The sequence below is a fragment of the Fistularia commersonii genome, chromosome 3, assembly GCF_037954325.1.
Source record: "Fistularia commersonii isolate RoL2024-O1a breed Wild chromosome 3, RoL_Fcom_v1.0, whole genome shotgun sequence".
NCBI classification, from domain to species: Eukaryota; Metazoa; Chordata; class Actinopteri; order Syngnathiformes; family Fistulariidae; genus Fistularia; species Fistularia commersonii.
The window spans coordinates 19,954,115-19,974,852 of NC_141286.1; the positions used below are offsets into that span (position 1 = coordinate 19,954,115).

General features: G+C 38.4%; 2 protein-coding genes across 2 annotated transcripts; one reads left to right on the plus strand and one right to left on the minus strand.

Annotated features, from left to right (window-relative positions):
* Positions 1-51: 51 nt before the first annotated feature.
* On the minus strand, positions 52-17,260 carry trpm5 (transient receptor potential cation channel, subfamily M, member 5). Its single transcript, XM_086140406.1, has 27 exons — positions 17,234-17,260; positions 16,461-16,592; positions 15,393-15,454; positions 14,696-14,852; positions 14,444-14,624; positions 13,428-13,594; positions 13,160-13,337; positions 12,224-12,288; positions 11,665-11,850; positions 11,254-11,353; positions 11,038-11,156; positions 10,393-10,740; positions 9,511-9,654; positions 7,858-7,981; positions 7,527-7,672; positions 6,925-7,037; positions 6,735-6,845; positions 6,136-6,385; positions 4,286-4,404; positions 4,017-4,149; positions 3,737-3,911; positions 3,360-3,528; positions 3,063-3,250; positions 2,725-2,857; positions 758-830; positions 242-367; positions 52-141 (listed from the first exon to the last, which is right to left on the minus strand). The coding sequence occupies exons 1-26, from the start codon at positions 17,258-17,260 to the stop codon at positions 245-247; spliced, it is 3,723 nt and encodes a 1,240-aa protein (XP_085996532.1). The 3' UTR covers positions 52-141; positions 242-244.
* A 2,156-nt stretch (positions 17,261-19,416) lies between these two features.
* On the plus strand, positions 19,417-20,366 carry cdkn1ca (cyclin dependent kinase inhibitor 1Ca). Its single transcript, XM_086139903.1, has 2 exons — positions 19,417-19,897; positions 19,997-20,366. Exons 1-2 carry the CDS (start codon positions 19,501-19,503, stop codon positions 20,092-20,094), a joined length of 495 nt encoding a protein of 164 aa, XP_085996029.1. The 5' UTR covers positions 19,417-19,500; the 3' UTR covers positions 20,095-20,366.
* The last annotated feature ends 372 nt before the right edge of the window (positions 20,367-20,738 follow it).

The following is a 20,738-nucleotide window of genomic DNA, read 5'->3' on the forward strand; positions in this document are numbered from 1 at the left end:
TCTATTCATAACTGAAGGGGACTTTTTCATGGGTTCCATGTTCTTGGTGACTTTCTCTTTTTTGTGGTTTCCCTTGATTGTTGTCTTTCTTTGGGTGCTTGTAAGGGACATCGTGACTTTTGCTACATGCCTTCCAGCCTGCTGAGGATGATAACATTTCATTGCACATTAATTCATATAGCTGAAATATAAAGATACAATCATATGACCGTACAAAAACATTCTTTATTACAACAATTACTTGTTAAATCTGACTGCTGTTGTTACTTGACTCACGTGGAGCTCTTGGAGCCTCTTTTCCACATTTCAGTGTGCTCTGAGCAAAGCACTCTGCCATCCAGGACAACACCTCTCCACAGTATCTTACCTGGACACATATACAATATTAATTGGTCATTTTATCCATTAATCCATCTTCTGCCGCTTATCCTCCACTCAGGGTCATGGCTGTTATCAGCCTATCCCAGCTGTCATTGGGCAAGAGGTGGGGTACGCCCTGGACTGATGGCCAGTCAATTGCAGCAATTGAATCGACAAACAACCATTTACTTAGGGCAATTTTCCAAATTTTTTCCAATTAACCTACATGTTTTTGGACTGTGGAGGAAACCCACACAGACAACATGCAAACACCACACAGAAAGGTCCCCTTGTTGGAATAGAACCAGGGTCCTTCATGTTAGGAGGCTGAAGCGTTAACCACTGTGCCACCGTGTCTAAAAAGTCTAAAATGATGGGAATTCTTTTCAAACTTCACCTCGGCCTCCATGGATACCAGTCGCTTCTCTTGGGCCTTAAACCCACCAATGATCCTCAGCAAACTCTGGACCCTTAATCAGGAATGAAGGGACTAAAGTCAAAAGTTTAGAATAACATTATATTTACATAACCAGGGTTGATTTGCTGAAAAAGCATATACTATATTATTATATTACTATATTATTATATATGTTACTACATATAGCAACTAGACTGAATTACCTACAACATACTGTATAAGTAATGACAGGGAAACTATCAGCAGGGCTGAAAATCAATTCTAAAGGAACTAGATAATATAGAAAATTCATCAAATATTGAAAAGAAACTTCACGAATTCCAAAGTCCTTTTTTAAAAAGGTCAAATCACTTAATTAGTCAAATTATGTCAAAATTTGAGGAAAACAAATAATCTGCAAAATAAAATCTTGGAAAAAAAAGTCCCCCATTGATAATGATAATCATCTACAGTACAGGTCATTATTCGCCCTTTGTTTTGCCTTTGCTACCTCTATCTTTACCTTACATTGTATCTCCGTGTACTCCCGTCTGTTCTCGTAAGTCCTCTCAGTAGCCTACTTCTTCTTTGCTAACTGCTTTCTCTGTATGCGCTTCCGCATTCAACCAACAAGTCTCCTTATCCACTTTTCTTCCAGATGACACACCAAGTAGTCTCCTACCTGTCTCCCTGATAGCACAAGCTGTAGGTGTCCAATCATCTGCTCTTAAAAGTTACCCTAAATTCCTGTCTTTTCTGGGAAAAAAAGTGTTCACTACAGCCATTTCCATCCTTTTTGCAAAATCTACCACCATCTGTCCTTCTGCGATCCTATCCTTTATACCTAATCTGTCCATTACTTCTTCATCCCCTCCATTGCGTGCACCAACATGCCCATTGAAGTCTGCACCAATTACCACTCTATCTCTGGGGATATTCTGCATCACCTCATCTAGCTCATTCCAGAACATCTCTTTCTCCTCGAACTCACATCCCACCTGCGGGGGAATAGCTACTAACAACATTGAGCATTACACGTTTAATTTCCAATTTCAGACTCATAAGTCTATCTAACATTCTTTTCACCTCTGGAACATTCCTAACAAACTCCTCCTTCAACAACCATGATGTAAAGTCATGGCCAAAAGTTTTGAGAATGAAACTTTCTCAAACTCTGTTCCTTCAGGGTTTTTAGGTGTTTGCCAGATGTTTCTATGGTTGTCATTCTCAAAACTTTTGGCCATGACAGCACAACTTAAAGCCTGCTCCTAACCTTCTAGCCTTACTATCTTTCCACCTGGTCTATTTTCCTGTCATAGTCCTAATATTCAAAGTCCCTACTGTCAGTCCCTGACTCTTGCCTTTCCCTTTCTCTGTCTCCTTCCAAACACGCCTTCCTCCTCTCCTTCTTTGACCTACAGTAGCCCAGTTTCCATTGGTTCCCTGTAGTTCACTGGTACCAATGGCAGTTGTTGTTAACCTGGGCCTCAACCAATCCAGTATGATCTGGTTACAAGGTTTGATTCGCATGTCTGGTTTTGGCAAAAGTTTTACGCCGGATTCCCTCCCTGATGCAACCATCTGCATTTATCCGGGCTTTGGACCGGCTCAGGGAGACACTGGCCCGTGCTCCCCTTGTGGCACATAATAATAATCGTTATTATAGCTATCATCCTCAAAAGCCTCCCCTGAATAACAAAAAAAAATGATAAAAGTAAGTACATCAAATAAAAAATAAATATATGATAAATTTAAGAGAAAATGCCCCTGAAATTTTGCTTGGAGGATTTTTTTCAATTATTTATTATAATACGCCAGGTGGGAGGAGTGGGGTACTTGAATTGCTGCCATCCTTGTGAATGGCACCGTGTTAATCTGGGCCTACATAGAGATTGCGTGAGCAGGGGTATTCAGAATGTTCTCCATGTACCAGAGAGAAAGGGACAATAAAATAAAGTAACTATTACTTTGAGGAGGTGCTTTTGAGTCGCTCCTCACTGCTTTCCCCTTGTTGGTGTTCAATTTTAGCAAGATAGTTTTCTTTTTGTACCGTTTCCCATGTTATCAGTCTCTGGTCAAGTCCTGCTGGCAGCTCTCTTTCTGGTGACACACAAATACATGCACCACGCGCACACACACACACACGCACACACACAGTAAAAAAAGTAATTAACTAAAGTGCAATTTCATTGAATACAGCTGGTAAAGTACAGATAAGCACACTATTGAGTTTAAATTGAGAGTAAAGTGGTTAAATATTACTTGAATTGAAAACTACTGAACTAAAACAGAACTGTAATAATACCAAGATGCTCCTGTTTCCGGCTTCCGGATTCTGGCTTTTTGATGAGGCTGAGGAGAAGCTGAGAAAGGTGGCTCATGATAATGAAAGGTGGAGCGAGTGCTGGTCGGCTGTGGTACTCCACTATCAGGTTGTATCTCTGAAACTTCCAGAATATATCTGTGTTGCCCTGAACAACCTGGAAGGTATAACTACAAATTGCACAAGAGGATAAAAGATTGAATTGATTAGATTGTAAGAGTTAAAAAAAGGCCTCCTACAGCTTATCTACGGGTCATCTTGACTTGTAGATAAACTTACCTAAACATCGCAATGAGAAGATTAAGCAGCAGGACGTTTGTGACAAGAAGAAAGATGACCAGAAGCAGAATGACAAGCCAGTTGGCATAAACATTGGGACATGGTGGTCGTAAGCCCATGATAATTTCCTCAGAGTCATTGGTGCAATTTATTTCAGGCATTCTGGCAGCTGTTTTATTAACGAGAAAAGACACTGAATATATTAAGCCAATAGAAATCTAATGCATATATATAGATCACAGACTGTCAATCATAGCTTAACGGAAACTTATGGTATTAATGACAAATAAAAAAACATAGTTATCACCTCTATTAGATGATGAGATGAGATGTATTTTAATGATCCCATGCTTGGGATATTGTTTATGGTAACTTACCATCTATTTCCTCCAGAGGTATCTGGCCAAAAATGTGCAGATATGGGCGATACAGGGCTCTACGAAACACCCAATCAATCCTTGGGTCATTGGGGTGGAGGAGAGCCTGAGTGGCCACACCATATGCAATAAGCCAAACACTCAGGAAGAAGAGGAAGAAGAACACATCTTTCATCTGGGAAAAACAAAAAAAAAACCTCAAACTGATCTGTTTTCATCTTTTTATAGATGACATTATAAAACATAAGTATGGTTTAGAGTGTATCAAAGATTCACTCACCATTCTTTCAACAATGATAATCTTTGGCCCCAACTGCTTATGAATGGCAAAGATGTGGATTAAACGTAGAGTGAAAACCATGAAGTCTATTGCCAGAATTGTCCTTCCTGCCTCATAGGTGCCATCAATCATTCTGCAAAACCAAAGGACAGAGACAGCGTCTGATATTTGTTAATTATTCTCTAGTTCTTCTTCTGTTAATATTTAACATTTCAATATGAAAAAAACTGCAGTTTAAGTTTCAAATGGCATTATCAAATGTTAATTACCGGCATGATACTCCAACAACAAAGAGTGAAATTGCAACCATGTCACACTTGTTCCAGTTGTCCTCCACATATAGCTTGAACTTTTTCAAGATGTTCATCTCTTCATCTGTAAAGAAGCTCTGTGGTATGATAGATAATGAAATAATTGCAATCAATAAATAGGATGGTTGATTTGGGGAAAAAATGTTGGCTAATACCACGCTCCGGAGTTAGCTGTGTGAATATGTAATATGGATGCTTCCTGCATGTCCTCTCCTATGCCATATATTCAAGCAAGCGTTACACATCTGCGTAGAGACAATAGGCTGAGAAACCAAATTCCAACCACAATGCCTATTGTATCTAAGATAGAAATTTTGCCTTCTCATAAAAGCATTAATGACAAATTCTAGATTCCTGGCTCAATGTCAAAATCAAATAAGTTCAAAGCCATTTGAGACCACAAGGAGTTGTCGGAATGCACTGGATCTCTTAATAATAAATGTTTTAGTTGAAACTATTAATCACTGCAACTTTTAATTCTAAAACAGAACAGAACAGTACTCTCCCCTCTCCTCGTTCACAGTAGTGCTGCTGATGGTGTCTGACCTTGTGTAGGAAAAAAATGATGTGGATGAGGATAATGGATATTATAGTACAATTACATAAACAAGAACATGATTTTGACGCAAAATGGGTTTTTAGTCAAGTTTAACTAAATAGTCTAACCCAGCACATGAAGACCTATGAGGTTTGTTGAAATATAAACCCACCGGGGCAGCCATGTTGACTCACGTACTAACATATTGGTTGCTAAAGCTGCAGAAGCCTATACATCAGACCAAATTTCTTTTAAATCTCACGCCTCTTACCCTCCTATTTACCACATGGCAAGGAGTTTTCCTAAAACTGGTGATGCCCCCCCATCCAAAGAAATTTGATTTGTTTAGGATACTGAAGCACTGCTCAAAATATAGTTTGGATTTGTATTGTATTGTATTTTGAATTATTTCTCATATGAAATATTTTGAAAAACGATGCCCCTCCTCCATTCTGCTTTCACATGTGCTCAAACGAAATTAAAGCGAGACAGAGGTAAAGCTTTTACACTGGGAGTGAAAATTTCGGCCCCCTGCATTATAATTACATTTATTTACTAGACGATCGAGATTCCTCTGAAAAACAATATCAATAGCAATATACAGTGCGGACCATGTCCACAAATGAAATTTGATCGCCGCAATGTGTTTTATTATATAATCCAAACTTCTCCCACGGTATACTGGTCTGGATCTGGATCAGAAAGCCTCAACTTCAACAGAAAAAAAAAGAGAGGAGAAGGCTGTCGAAGAGAGGATCACAGTGGCAATGCATGTGTCTGTGAAAGGAATGACATGAAGGAGGGGACAGAGAATTGAGACATACCTGTCAATTTATGGTCTGATCTCCGCAAAGTTCAAAAGTTGAGTTTCGTAACAAAAACCACACGCTTACTGAGGCAAGACAAATTATTCCGTCGTAGAGGGACTGGGTTAAGCCAAAGACATAATGTGAGGGATAGCTTATTTTCTCTGCTTTAGTTATCAAATATGCCTTTTGAGGTATATAGTAGAATTAGTGTACTGTAAAGATTAATGTCAGATTTATATATATGTATACCAGGCTTTAACACTGTCATGCAAACAAAGCTAAAAAAAAGGCAGTTACCTCAAAATGAGTATGGGCTGGATATGCTGTCTGTATATCATCAGAATATATGTATCAAAACCAAAACAGCATGGACAACAACAAAACCAACAAAGAAAAGGACAACTTGGAATATATCTGGATGTGAATAACAAGAGACTGTAAGCAAATGGAATGAGAGTGACCTGTCGAATTTCCTCCAGCACCAATGTGAAGACCCAAAAGTAGAGCATGATTTCAGCAGCTCCTGGACCAAAGGGTGGAGGTCGGCGGAAGTCGAGCAGCAGTACATAAGTGAAAAGGCATAGAAAGGCAAAGTACATGATGACATTGCCTAAGAACACAGTTACAGGAGCACTCCAGAAACAATGCCATCGACGCAGTAAGAAACGCCAGGCACAGCTCTGGGCTTCTTGGCCTCCAGGTGGAGATTCTCTGAAACATAAAGATGAGAAGGAGTCATGTGATGACTGATTTGCAAAGCAGCTAACATCAGCGTATAAAAAGTGTGCATCCCCTTTGGAAAAGTTGCTGATAATTGATGTCATTTTAGTCAAAGGGCTGGGTCACATCAAGTTTCAACATTTTTACAAGTCCAAGTCAATGAGATGAATTGGGAGCTGAACATAATCTATATTGTCAGTAAAAATGGCCTGTGAGAAACGAAATAAATACTAAATACGGTACATTAGAGCAATATTGTATATTAGTTTTTCAAATGTTTTTATGTAGTTGTTTCCTACATTAGATTAACAATAACAGCATAATTTGTCGGCCAACGTACAGAGGGTCAACGTCATCATCATCCACCGTTAGAAGTCGTGCCTTTTCTGTATCCAGACTGTCCAGCTTGACAAACTGCTCTCGGCCATTACGACTATCCAATTCTTCATCACTAAAAAACATGCAGAGTAGCATGAGTGCACAGAGCAAAAATACATAATCAGTATATCCATATGGTGAGGAAAAATCACCTGAACTTTATGAGGTTGGTCCAAATGAGAGGTGGACAGAAGAAAGATACAACTAGTTTGGAAATGGCTGTATCTGTCGTCATTGCTCCCCACCAAATCTTTGTGAGGAGAGCCTGTAATGACCAGAAGATGGCAGCATGAGGTTTTGAATCAATCTGCCATACATTGTGGTGATTGTCTTAATATGGATATTGCAAGCTTATTACTTAGAAAAAATGTTCTAATGATTGGTACATGGGTCCATCATATTTTCAATTAAATACTTAAAATATACACTATTGCTTGTCAGTCAAGGGTTTGCAGCATGCTAAGTTTCCCTGCTGACATTGAATACCAATGAATGCTGTGGTTACTTTGTAATGACATGAACTTATGTTGAGCAGATATTGGAACACTCAAAGCACTCCAGGGAAATAAGCACCAATAACTTATACTGTCATGGGATTTTTGATTGATATAGAAGTACAGCATTTTATTTCCACATAAATCTGAAGTCAGTACTTTGTTTTTCATCAAAGTCAAATCCTTTTTTTAACTGTTGAACTGTGACACAAATATCTGGTCTGGAGCCAACTGGGCATATGGATATGTCTCCTTCTTACCTGAACTCCATCATGGGCAAAAAAAGATTTGGCATCTGCCTCAGTTGCCAAATTCAGGACAGTAGATTTGCTCCAGCAATGTGTTCTCCTTACTAACAATGCATATGCCCTGTCTTCACTATTGGAGTAACATTCTCCAAAGACATCTGTCATGATAACAACAGTAGGTGTTCAGTGTCAACCACGGTGCCGCAATCATATTGTACTTCATTCCTAAACGATCAGTCATTGTCATTCAAAGAAACTTCTGATTAGAGGTCGTGAATGAACATTTAAATCATTTGTTTAGACTGACTTTGCAACACATTATCAGTTTGTGCCATGTACTCACCAAGGGCAAACTGCTCATATTTTGCCTCCTTCATGCTGCGTGCAGATTCCGCCTCAGATTCTAGGCGTGCCATTTCTTTTAGAATCTTACAACCTGCTAGCGCAGCTGCAACAGCCTCTGTGCCCTGAGGATTAAACGAATGCTGGATCTAAGAAATCTGCCAATAGGAAGGGTCTGAGAAATCTAGATTTGAATTTTCGACAGATCCATATTTTCCATAAAAATGTAGTGAACTGTTTGTCTCTGCCTGCAGTAAATTCATTACCCATGTTCCATTTTATGACTTTGCTACATAACATTGATTTAACTGGTCCAATTATTCTTCTATAAACCATACCATATTGATCAGTAACCATTAGGGCAAAGAAGCGGAGTAATTTTTGGTCATTTGGAGAATTACCCTTGGTGTAAGTTATTTGGCTTGACCTAAACCATATCCACACTCCAGCTTTTTACTATAAAATCAAATAAAATACAAGGTATTGATTCTCTGTTTTCACATATAGCAAGTGGGTGAATAAATGTATTGCCCAAACTGTTTCTGTACAAAAGATCCTGTACATAACACATTATTTAATGTCAGTCACATAAAAACAGTGACAGAAATACGAGTGTTAAAAGGATCAAGACAGTTGGAGAATATCAAATGTGGTCTTTTAGGGCGAGTCTTTCTAATTGGTGTTCTATAATGATTAGGGAAAAAACAAGAAACAAAACTGCATGTGCTTGGTAGCAAAATGATTTTTTGTTCCACTGTGAGAAAAGTTTACAAAAACAGTAATAAAATCATATGGAATTCTCTGCTTGAAGTTTTTATCGGTATTGCAGTTGAATACATCGCCATTTAGGCCATCAAAGATTTTATACCTATACTCTATAGTGTTATTCCCACGGTCCAATGTATCTATTAAATATGAACTATTTTGTTAGCCTAGGCCAAGCTGCAAGGATAATTGTGAAGCCTGTACTGTGAGAGATACTTCAAACAATCAAATTATGAATAAAGATACCCCAGCTGGCGCCTGAATAGTATAATGATTTGCACTTGGAAGATGTACATACACTGAATGTAATTACCATAATTTTAGATAATGTTTGAAATAAGACGCAGGAAAGGAACACATCAGGGTGACCGCTTGAGAGATTACAGTAATTGGTTCCCTTAGTGTGACTGAGGGCAATAATGAAATGAAAAGTGCCTTGAAAAGATGTTGAAAACAGAAAGCAATTACCATTGATTGGTGTCATTTAAACTATTCATAAATCATCAATCCCATGTCAGGGTATCATTAACTTCATCGTAAATTTAGATATGCCTGCATAACGTTGCTACTCGCTGAAAATGCAGCCCCAGCATGTTCTTTGCTTGAATAATCCAACAGATAAGGCAGCTTTTTAGTTCACTTCTGTTTTGATAAATATGCTGTGCGCTTCGGTCTTTCATCTAGAGTGACATTTTCATATGGCAGAACTGACCTGCACCTGCACTCTGCTGGCCCTCATCCCTCTTGTTAACACCGGGAGCAGAATACAAACTACAGCTCACCTTATTTTGATTTTAGTAGGTTTTGCCAATGCCAGACACATTTAGTCCTTTATTGATTGAACCAATGAGCCGGACCTGAAATGACTAAAGAAATTGACAAGACTGACCATGGCCCAAAAGTAGTTAGCCATCTGCTGTCGGTTCTGAAGGACGGCCCAGAGGAAGAGATCCCTCCAGGGATATTCGCAGCTCTCCTCTAACTCGGCCAGGTTCTTCTGGTTGTGGAATAATCGTCCTTTTGCAGTCTTTTCCTAAAGCACACAAACATTCAAAAGATGATAACAGAATAAAAAACAGCTATCCATGCTTATCACAATGTCATGTCTTGTTGGACAAATGGGAGCGAGTCATTATTTCAGTTCCTCTGGAAAGAAAGTGATGCCTTTGGTTCTTAGAATATATTGTTAACCAATAAGTGAAGACGTTCTGTCGTAACATATTGGCAATGAGGACAGTATAAGAATCCAACATTATGATCTGGACGTTTTAAATAATAATGATAATAATGTTAATTATGATCTATGGTACTAACTGAGGTTATTACATTGGATTAGCTTTGCACTGTTTTATAAAACACTGCCTTCAGGAGACTTAATACTTGAAATTCTGTTCTAACCAGACAGGGCCAAATCAAGATGAGCTTTGACTCCAAGGAAGATTTTAGGAATCACAGTAGAGGGAAAAAAAAGTTGTGGATCATATATTACATTTTCTTGTTTTATTTTTCACGAAAACTGATTTTAATTCACAATTAAGTTTGTCCAACTAAATTTCACTTACTGATGGAGAAAAAAAAGCTCTGGTCAAAAACACTGAATTTATTCAAATGACAGATGTTTACAGGTTAAACTGAACCATGGTTTCATAGAAATGGTTCATACACGCAAAAAGATTAGTTTCCATTCCTAAGGCAATTCAAATAAGACTCTGCTCATTAGCTGCAATTACTGTTTAATTGGTGCAGTGTTTGCAAGGACAATGCCACTCACTGTGGTAAGCTTTTGGTAAAAGCCTTTGCAAGAGTCATGGAGAAAATCCTTGAGAACTTTTGCAACCTCATACAGAGTAAAGCGAGGTTTCCGGTCACCCAGTTCAGACAGGTGGTGCCCGGGAGGGCCAGGAGATCTTGCAGCAGTGAGCAGCAGTTGCTTCTCCTCATACTTTTTAAGGAGAAGATTGTGGAGGAGGCTCTTTTCAGACACAGACCAGTAAAGCTCTTGCAGACGACCATAGGTAAGGAACTTGCCAAGGTTCACACCGTTGTCAACAAAGAGGCGCACAAAGTCAGGTTTGTCATTGATCAATGCATCCATCATCACCTCTTCAAGGTCACATGCCTGTAGAAAACATAAATTGAAATTACGATGGCCACTAACAATGTCAGATGGACCAGGATCCTGATGCAACAGTAGCAATGCAACAGTCTTGTGTGGGGCCAACCTCTGTATAATGCTTGTGAAGTGCCAGTAATAACCATACAATGCATTTAAACATGACAATTTTGGGGGATTGGCAGTACAGTCTTCTTCATATATTAGTCATGCCAGGATTGAATGACATTGCTAAAAAAATTATAGAATGATGCATCACAGTCTAATTCACATTAATTAGCGGGATTTGCTAATGTGGCTCACCTTCCACTCTACATCACCATTAAAGATATCACTCTTGGCAATATCCACTCGATTCCATGCAACAGCAAGTTTCAATTCATCAAGGAAGTCTTGAGGTTCCTGACTTTGGCTCTTACAAGCTGATATTCGCACAAACACACAACTTATTAAATTCCATCTATGTTTATATATAAATTCATGTAAATAATATACACAGCACCTTAAAAGCTTAAGTACCTTTGACTAGAGCTTTGAGAATGACTGTATCCAACTCAGAGCTCTCCTGCTCTGGGTCATGGACAGTAAGTAGATGTCCGTGATCCAGAATCCTCCGGATCTGATCAAAATGTAGACCGATATTTAAATCCGTCTTATTCTTTTTTAAAACTAACAGTGACTAAAACATACATTTCGTCTTAAACCCAAAATCCCTTCACTGCATGTGTCAGCTGGAAAAACTTATTTGTCTCTTTCCCGTCTTATTCAAATTCTTAATCAGGTTATCATAAATACATTTCTATGATAATGATGATATTCCCTCTTTGGTTTTACTCACACTGTTTCCCTGGCTGCCCCATTTTTCTCACACTGTTCAAATCAAGTGATGTGTGTATGTGCCTCCATTCATGCTATGCACATTTCTCTCACCAGCTTGACCCAGTTACTGATGTCTGGGCTGTAGTGGACATTTGGAAAAGTGTCCAGTAGCAACTCATGGACACTGTCTGTGTCCCAGCATCCCCTGTTCATCAACCTCACAAGGATGTCAGCCACACCTCCTGAGCCTGCCAATATCAGCCAAGGCGTCGAACTGACAATACCTTTATATATCCGCTATGAGAAGAAATATGAACTCACTTATAGTCAAATAAATATAAATAAAATGCATATTGTTCACATGTAGAACTGTTCCACGTTTTCTTTAAATGTGTTCGTATTCATGCAAAAAAAGGATTGCTTTGCCAGTCTAGCCTGCCAAAGAGATTATTTTTGGGCAGCAGAACAACAGAGAGAAACAATGTGTTTCTCATTCAGGCTTGGCCTGGTGCCCCAAGAGGTGAAAATTTGATTCGGAACATAATATCCAATTCTTATCCAATCATCAAACCCAAATTTTGCAGTATTATGAGGCTAAAAACAGACCATCACGATGTTTTTCTGCAGCAATGTCTGTGCAACTCATCAAGCTCAGTGAAATGAGACTAACCTTTAAGATTCTGGGTTCTCCGTGAACCAAAAGACACAGGACAGGAATCTCAAAACTCCCTGTACCTACAAGCAACAAAGCAAAGTTACATTTCCTTCCACCAGAGCTGCTAGAATACGATGGCTCTTTTATTTCCTGCTGTCACATAATTGCCTAAAAATCTACAATTTGATCTACAAAAAAAAACAGCTATCTGAACAAACTGATCATATTTTCTAGCTCCTTTTTATATTCATAGGTGTTGGAGATTTCAACCTTGGAAAGGCACATATATTCTTGTTCAATCAGTTGTAGACTACTACTCATCTGCTTAAGTACTGTCTATGTGTCAGTTCTCGCCCTCTTTTATATATATCACATATATTTTTTCCTCGTCAAAATTTGTTCTCCTGCCTGAGCAAATTCTCTTAAGGTTTTCCCACAGACGCTGTATATACTATGTCTAATTGTACATACGTTTTCCATACTTGTACATAATTGTACACGCTTTGTCCATAATGTATATTGTATATAGTATGTGTATTACCACGCTTATTTATACCCTTTTGCTTCTTTTTTGATACATACTCCAAGCCAGGAGCTCTCAAGAACATTTCATTATGCTTGCATAATGACAATTAAAAGTCTTGAGACCAAAAATATGTATTAGGTTAAATGAAGGATATAAATTGTCATTTTTTCTGAATGAAAACAAATGAATGCTTGTTTGTTTCTACTGTATGTGAACCTGTGGTTCAGAATTAAGCCTCAAAGACTCCATGTCTTGACACATCCTTCAGAAAGATGTATGATTTACATTAAGATTTCATATGAGCCATATGCAAGGTTGTAAAATATGAATTATCCCCTTTTCTCCAACATTTTCTCAAAATTTTTGAAGAACTATAAATGCCATTCTATTGCCATCATTCTCAGCAATAGCTTGAAGGCCTTTACCTCCATAACCAGTTCGCTGAAGGGAGATGTGCTTTAGCAGCTTCACCCTCATTTCATTGGTGGCTCCTGATTGGTTTGGATCCTTTTCCACTAGAACAAAATGGGAGTGGTGGCTGTCCAAGGAATACATTGTCCCATGAGGCAAGTCTTGGGGCTTGTACACTGCAGGCTCATCTACCTTTATGAAATAAACAAGCAAAGAAATATTATTAATTATTTTAGCTGCCAGCAATTTATAGATAAGTATTTGTTGTATATGTACACAAACTTTGGCAGCAAGTAAGGCCTCTTGGTTGTGGATCATGTTCCAGGAGGCGATGCCAATGGCCACTACACGAACTTTAGAGGATGTGCTGGCCAAGGAGTGATCTCTCACTGCTTGGCCCAAGTGTTTGGTGATACCAAAACGGAGACCATTAGTCAAAATCCATGCCCCTGTAGTGCAGATAAACATTGCCAGCTTCATGACATCTAAATTAATATCACTACAGCTCATAAGATTTTTTCAATACATACATTTTTGTTCTTGTTTTAAATCATTTAAATTCATGCTTTCTGTGTTGTCAATTATTACCTATTAGGGTAATAACTCCAACTACTGTTGGGTCAAGCCATATGCAGTGAACATTGCTTTTTTGTGCTATAATTTAGTCAGATAGATCCATCATTTGAGCCATTTGTCAGAAACTATTTTTTTTATTTTTTTATTAGGGAATAGAACTTCCTTATTTACATTTATACATATGTATTTGCAATTCAAATATTGTCCTTGGTTAAATCAATAAATGTGGAATTTGTGATTTATGACAAATAAATATCAAATTAAAAAAAATAAGATTTTGAAAAATACACAAGACATTTGCAAGAAATTGATAGCAAAAATTGCAAAAAAAAAGTAAGTTTGAAGGTTTGTAGCAAATTACCAAAAAATATCTTAAAACAACCTCCCCCACAAACCGCTCCCATAAAAGATTTATCAGTTACTAATATGACATAGTTGAGCATTAGATCAATCATCCTGTGTTTCACTTATTTTGTTAGAATGTTGTTCAATGTCATTTTAATGTAGCATTGGAAGGAACATTGGAACATTGGAATGTTCTACAAGCCTCGCATGTTATCAAATCAACTTTTTTTCAATGTTCTCTTCTGTAGTCCAAAAACATTTGTACAAACTGATGCTATTCAGGTTGTGTTCTCTGTGTTTTTTTGCACATCCACGTAGGCGACACAGAGAACTTGTCTTTGTTGATGATGTGCTGAAGCTGAGGCTGTCTTTCTCACCTGTGCTTTGGGCTGCTTTTACAAGTCCTTTTCTGAGGGTGTCCCTGAGCCAAGGCTTCATCTGAGCCATCTCATCCCCTCCTACCAGAGCCACGACAAGGTGCGGTGCAGCAAGACCCCAGTCTTCTGTCAGCATTTGGAAAATCTGTGCTGGGTCTGTGTTGCTACGGACCCTCACAAACTGGATTGAAGAAGAGAAGATTACACAACATCCAGAGTGCACCACCTTCAGTGCTTATCGTAATATACTACCTTCCCTCGGGTCTTTGTTGTACCAATGAAGTCAATATCACCCACTCTTCCTGCTGCCCAGTGACTCTGCTCTGTCTTGGCTCTGCTGGCCAGGCCTCTGGCTATGTGCTCTAGACTGCTGTCCATTGTCGAACAGCAGGAGCAGCCCAGGAGGGCACTGACAGCAAAAGCAAATGTATGAAGGTGCAAACTAGTCATACTATTAACTGTTCCTTTCATTCACTACACAAAAACATCATCGATTACCGAAGAAGTATAGATTCCCAATAATTATTTTTAGATGAATTTTAGTCATTTGGCGTATCAAACTTACGGGAATATTGTGTCTTATTAGGGGCTTATTTTTATTTTTTCCAGTTTTACTTCTATGCCACTAATTAATTTTATCATGACTGTTTTCAAAATCTTTATCATCAGATAATAAATTCTGTTTCACACCATGAATAATAAAAATACCACTGCTTATTTGAAATTAGCCACAGCTTGCTCCTCCTGTTTAAATACTGTATCATTTTTTTTCTCCCCTGCAGTTGATCTGGTTGTGACATCTTAAACAAGTGTAAAGACTGACAGTGTTCTCAAAAGTTTCAGAGAAATACCACTGCCAAATGCCATGATTGTGCTGTTTATCTCTGCCTACTTGTATTTTCTTTACAGACACACAGGCACTTAAGCACACAAGCACATACTCACACACCTGTGATCCTCTGACCACCCCAGTACATCCCCACATTGCAGGCATTGTGTCTGATGCGTCCCCTGTAAAAAGAAAAAGAAAAACAAAAAGAAAACATAACACAACAAAAACAAATATGGATCCACTTCACTCTAAACCCATTATGACTCACTCTTTTTCAGAGCCTGGAAGGTGCTTAGAAGTGCTTGTGGTCAAAGCTAAATTGGCAGAATTTTCATCCTCGCTTCATATGCAAAGTGCTTCCTGACTTATGTTTGAACTAGAAATGCACAAAGCACTGCCACTCATGTACATGAAACCCAGTAAACTAGGCCACAATGCTGTGGGCTCCACCAGGATGTTTAAATTCAATTCCTCTGATACTAAATCAAATGAGAAGAAAATATATTTATTTTTTATTATGTGCCACTGTTTTAAGAAGTGCCATTTATTACAATGTGACTTTGCTTGTGTAGTAATTGCTTTTTAGACAAAAAAATCATTTTTTAAAATCTAGAATGACTCTTACAAACAGAGTTATGAGAAATGTAACATTGATATGATTATCAATTTGCTTGAGTAAATATAGACTCTTTTTAACACTGGCACTTACTGGGCTGAGGATGATAATTAAGACAAATGATCACTGGGTGCCCTGAATAAAGTGTTCTAACTGATATAATGGAGGATATAGAGACTAGGAGTCAATTTGTGTTTAACCATCTGTTTTAATGGCAACTTGTTGTTGATTCCTTCATCTAACAACAGGTTAAGGCCAGGAGGGGAATGAGTTGAGCATGCAAAAGGGGTAATTTGCATTCGAAGGTAGAGAAAAAAAAAAAAAAAAAAAAAGAGTACCAGGCTTTGTGAGTGTGTGCTTGTGTCAGACACACACTCTCCCATCCATTCTTTTTTTTTTTTAAATGAGCAACTGATTAATATTTTCCATTTCAGTCTGTACACTTTTTTTCAGTCAACACTTCACAAAAGTGTAAAACAGCATAGATAAATCCCTTATAATGTAACTCCATTTACATACCTGTATGCATCTCTGCACTTGAAACCCAAGGAAGCCCAAAAAAGCAATACTAGCAAATCTGAGTAAAAACTGTGGGTAATGCCATGGGAACGTATCCTGACAATGACAAAGAAGTAAGGGGACTTCTTTAGTTTTCCTACACATCTAACCAAAAGCCGCATTTTGGTGTTCCAGAGTTTCTCCTGGGAAAAAAAAAAATATCCATAAAACTCACTAATAACAAAGAAAGGTGTTGCCTATTGCTGATCCAAGAGAGTCTTAATGGGTTAAATAGTCCGGTGAAGTCCCTAAAAGTTTATTCTTGTGTACTTGATTACTCTCCAATCGTGCCTGTCAAAGAAGCCCCTCAGAAAAAACTACACCTCTATTTGGGGAGGGATATGCATAAAATAGGACTTCAACTTAAATCAATCCAAATACTAATGGGAATTTAATCTAAAACTGACAAATGAAAACCTGTTTTCTCACATTGCACTTAGAATTTTCAACAACAGCACATGCACAAAGTTCTATTCCCTGTTGACAGCTATATTTGTTAATTTAATTTATTCTTTTTTCATCTTTTTGGAAAGCGAAACTTTTTGTTTCAATATTTTTAGGAGGAATTTTATCATTTAATATCAGTCAATAGACTTTAAACTGGATTAGTAAATGCTACAGTGACTAAATCATGTGGATTGTGACCTTGGAAAAAAACAACAAATTAACAAAAGTGGTAAAAATAAAAATCAAAGAAGTTTTTGCCAGAAACAAAAAAGAAAAACAGCAGCTTAGATAGCAGGGTTATTGCGCATTATTTATGTAACTCCGTTGCTTCACTCACCACAAGTGGTCCTTGTCTGTCTTGCATGGCGGAAATGAAGGCCCCTAATTTTCACTGCACCTATGGGATCTAAAAGGCTTACGTGACAAGTTCCTTGCACATGAGCATCTGGGCCGTGAGTGGGAGGCACAGGAGACTAGTTCTATGACCAATCCCAGATGCTGCAACACATCTTTATTTTGCATGCTGGTCAGCCATTGCACATTATTGTCGTCATAACCACACACACTCTTTCTGCCTAATGAAACACTTTCAAATGAGGTGGAAATTACATTGTCAACTGTGTCCTCACATCAGTGCAGTGGATTTTTATTGTCCCTTTTGTTTAAATGTTTTTGACCCAAAATACATTTGTTGGATTATCAAGCGTCAACGAGCATGAAGAACGGGAGAACTTACATGTTTCTTTAAATCCTTCAACTCATCTTTATCTTATACTCATAAGGTCTATTCGAGGTTCTAGTGCTCTTGGAAAGCTGTTTAATACCAGACTGAATCAAACAGAAAGTGCATTTTTCTTTGTGTAGAGCATAAAGGCCACTATGTAGAAGAATTCAGGCCCAAATGTGTTTATTGTTAAGCTCTGGCTACAGATGTATCATCTGTGTCGAGAAAAATGTTTCCGTGGGTCAAAAGAGAAGTGTCAATTCAGTCACATTATCAATAAATATTATATGTCTGTTTAATATAGGTCTAAAAAGTATGTGCTCTTGCGTTGGAGTGAGACAATTTTAAAATATGTTAAATAAATTCAGTGGATCACTCCATCTGCAATGAAATGAAGTAGAAAATGTAGGTATAAAGCAGTATGAAACGGGAATCCACTAAAGTAAAATTACCAATTCAAGAAATAATATAAATAAGGGAGTTTCCATCACTGATCTGATCTGAATTAAGGAAAATCAATTATTATTACGATCAGAAATTTAAATGATTTTTTTTTCTAGGCTGGAAAGGTATCCCTTTCAGGCGAGTGAAACTACATAGGAAAAACAGTTGTTCTTACTGACATCACATTATTTTCAATTTCTAATTAAATCGTTAAATCGTTGGTCATGCATTGTTTGGTAAAAACTTGATATAGGTTTTTTGATGGCTTTTATGGGGATGGTCTTCCATTGCAGCGTAGGCGGGAGGGATGTAACCACTACACCATATATTATGCTATTTTAATAATAGTTAAACGATTATCACACCAATATCTACTCACCATGATGCAGAATCAGTGGGAGCCCTGAGCGTGTTTGCATGCAACTAGCCGGTCCCATCTGGGGGAAATGACACACAAGGACACTCGAAGTGTGTTTCGATGTCCAGTCTACTCCGATATCTTGTTTTGGCCCTCAATAAATGCTTTTGTTATTCATGTTCAGCTTTCTTTCTTTGGGAAAAAAAAAAATCAAAGGCCTCGTCTTCAAATGTGCGGAGCTCGTTATCTATTTTGTTTTGGGTATCATTAGCTAGCCGGTCGCCACATACTATGCAGAGCCGGCACGGAGCGTATGAATCACCTGTCGTGATGAATCCGTACTTTATATATGACTCTTGGAAATTTTCTTTTAATTTAGCTTCCCTTTTTGCTGGGACTCTGAGACCCTTCAGGTGTCTGACTGTTGTCTCTTTTCCATTGACAAAAAAGCTATCCAGTAACATTTGTTTGCGGGACATGTTAATGAGGGTTAGCATGCCGACCCACTGATACATGGAAAAACCAATGGCTGAGTCACGTGCAGAAGACAGACGAAGGCGGAAATTGATTTTTTTTTCAAAATAAAATAGCCGGAAGACTGATGAAAATAAAATACATATAATTTTTAAAAGTTGTATTGTTGTACTATTGTTGTACTGTTGTAAGTTGTTTAAAACATTTCTTTGTGACTTCATACCAAGTGATCAACTGATCCATAATCTATTCACATGGAACAGACGCATGTACACGCACACCCAACCGCGCGCACGCGCACACACACACAGATACACTACCACACACACACACACACACACACACACACTACCACACACATACACACATACACACACGTACACGCACATATACACATACACATATACACACATACACGCACACGGCAGCAGCAACGACCAATCGGCTGCCACCTCTTATTGTGCACAAACAGAGTATGTCGGCGCCCTGCAGGCTTTAAATCCCCCCGTCTGCAGTTCCTCATGACCTGCGCGGACCTGAAGGACACACAGAAAGCTCCCTCAATTTTTTTTTTTTTTACTTCCAAAGAAGGGCAATCAGAAAGATGGACTCCATCAGGAGCGGGGAGTCCGTTTGCAGGTGTCTATTTGGTCCCGTGGACCACGACCAACTGCGCCGGGACTTGAAGCAGAAGCTGAGGGAAGTTACAGAACAGGCCAGTCGCCGCTGGAACTTCAACTTTCACACCGACACGCCGCTGCCTGGCCGTTTCCAGTGGGAGGAAGTACCAGCGAACCGCGCCGCCGTCTTCTACCAAGACTCGGCGACAGTAGCCGATGCCGTCTGCGCCGAGGAGGGCTGTGAGGAGATCCCCGCCACCAACCAGGAGAACATCTCTAGTGTCTCCAACACGCCCAAGTGTCCCGCTGAAGTCACACCCGCTCGGAGGAGAAAGAGAAAGCTTAGTTCTTCGTCCAAACCCAACAATGCAAGAATTACCGGTAGGGGACACAGATCGACCGTGTTTGGACGTTTTTCGTGATGTTTGCATTTTCACCGGCTCCAGTGAAGTAACTGTATTGCTTTGTATTTCTCGGCAGATTTTTTCGTAAAGAGAAAGACGTCAGAAAGAAGATGCTCTAAAGCTCGTCTCCTCCCAGTTTCCAGTGAGGCAGCTCCGTGCAGAACGATAAGATGAACTTTTCTAAGGAGTCGCTATTTCCACGTGTACAAACCTCTCATTGTCTATGCTGCACCAATTTGTGTTTATTTTATCTTTTTATTTTCACTATTTGTGCTTGACATGAAAATCTGTCATTGTTGTTTATTTATTTTATTTATAGACACTTTTATTTAATGCGATTGGAATAAAATAAGCTTAATTTGTTATAATTGTTATTTTATTTTTGTTGTTTTGTTTTACATATAATTAAATTCTGTTTCTGTTAAATTCTTTCATTGAGATGCAGCTCAAGTGAAACTGTATGTATTTAAAAGTGAAATAAATAGTTGTATAGCCAACAGTAACTGAAAGTCTGACTGATTATTCCTTTTTATAATTGAGGAAACGCTTACTTATGACAATTAGCACTGCAAATATATTGAAATGCATACAATATAATGCATGACAATCTTTTTGGTTAAACTTGTTTTTCCAAGATTTATTTTCATCCATGATGCAAATCACAGTTTAACCGCTAGTGAAATCTGACTACTTAAACTACACAAATCTCCAACTCACGCAGACCATATACCTGTTGTCCATTGATAGACAAAAATTCAGAACTATAGTATATGTATATTTATATGTATATGTATATGTAATGGGAAAAGTATGGCATA

Excerpts from the sequence above, each read along its gene's own strand:
- trpm5 (XM_086140406.1), bottom strand. The coding sequence starts at position 17,260 with ATGCAAGACAGACAAGGACCACTTGTG. Across the intron at positions 16,593-17,233 it reads ACAGACAAGGACCACTTGTG|GAGAAACTCTGGAACACCAA; the intron begins GTGAGTGAAGCA and ends TTTTTTTCCCAG. Across the intron at positions 3,529-3,736 it reads ACCTCTGGAGGAAATAGATG|CTGCCAGAATGCCTGAAATA; the intron begins GTAAGTTACCAT and ends TTAATAAAACAG.
- cdkn1ca (XM_086139903.1), top strand. The coding sequence starts at position 19,501 with ATGGACTCCATCAGGAGCGGGGAGTCCGTTTGCAGGTGTCTATTTGGT. Across the intron at positions 19,898-19,996 it reads CAACAATGCAAGAATTACCG|ATTTTTTCGTAAAGAGAAAG; the intron begins GTAGGGGACACA and ends ATTTCTCGGCAG.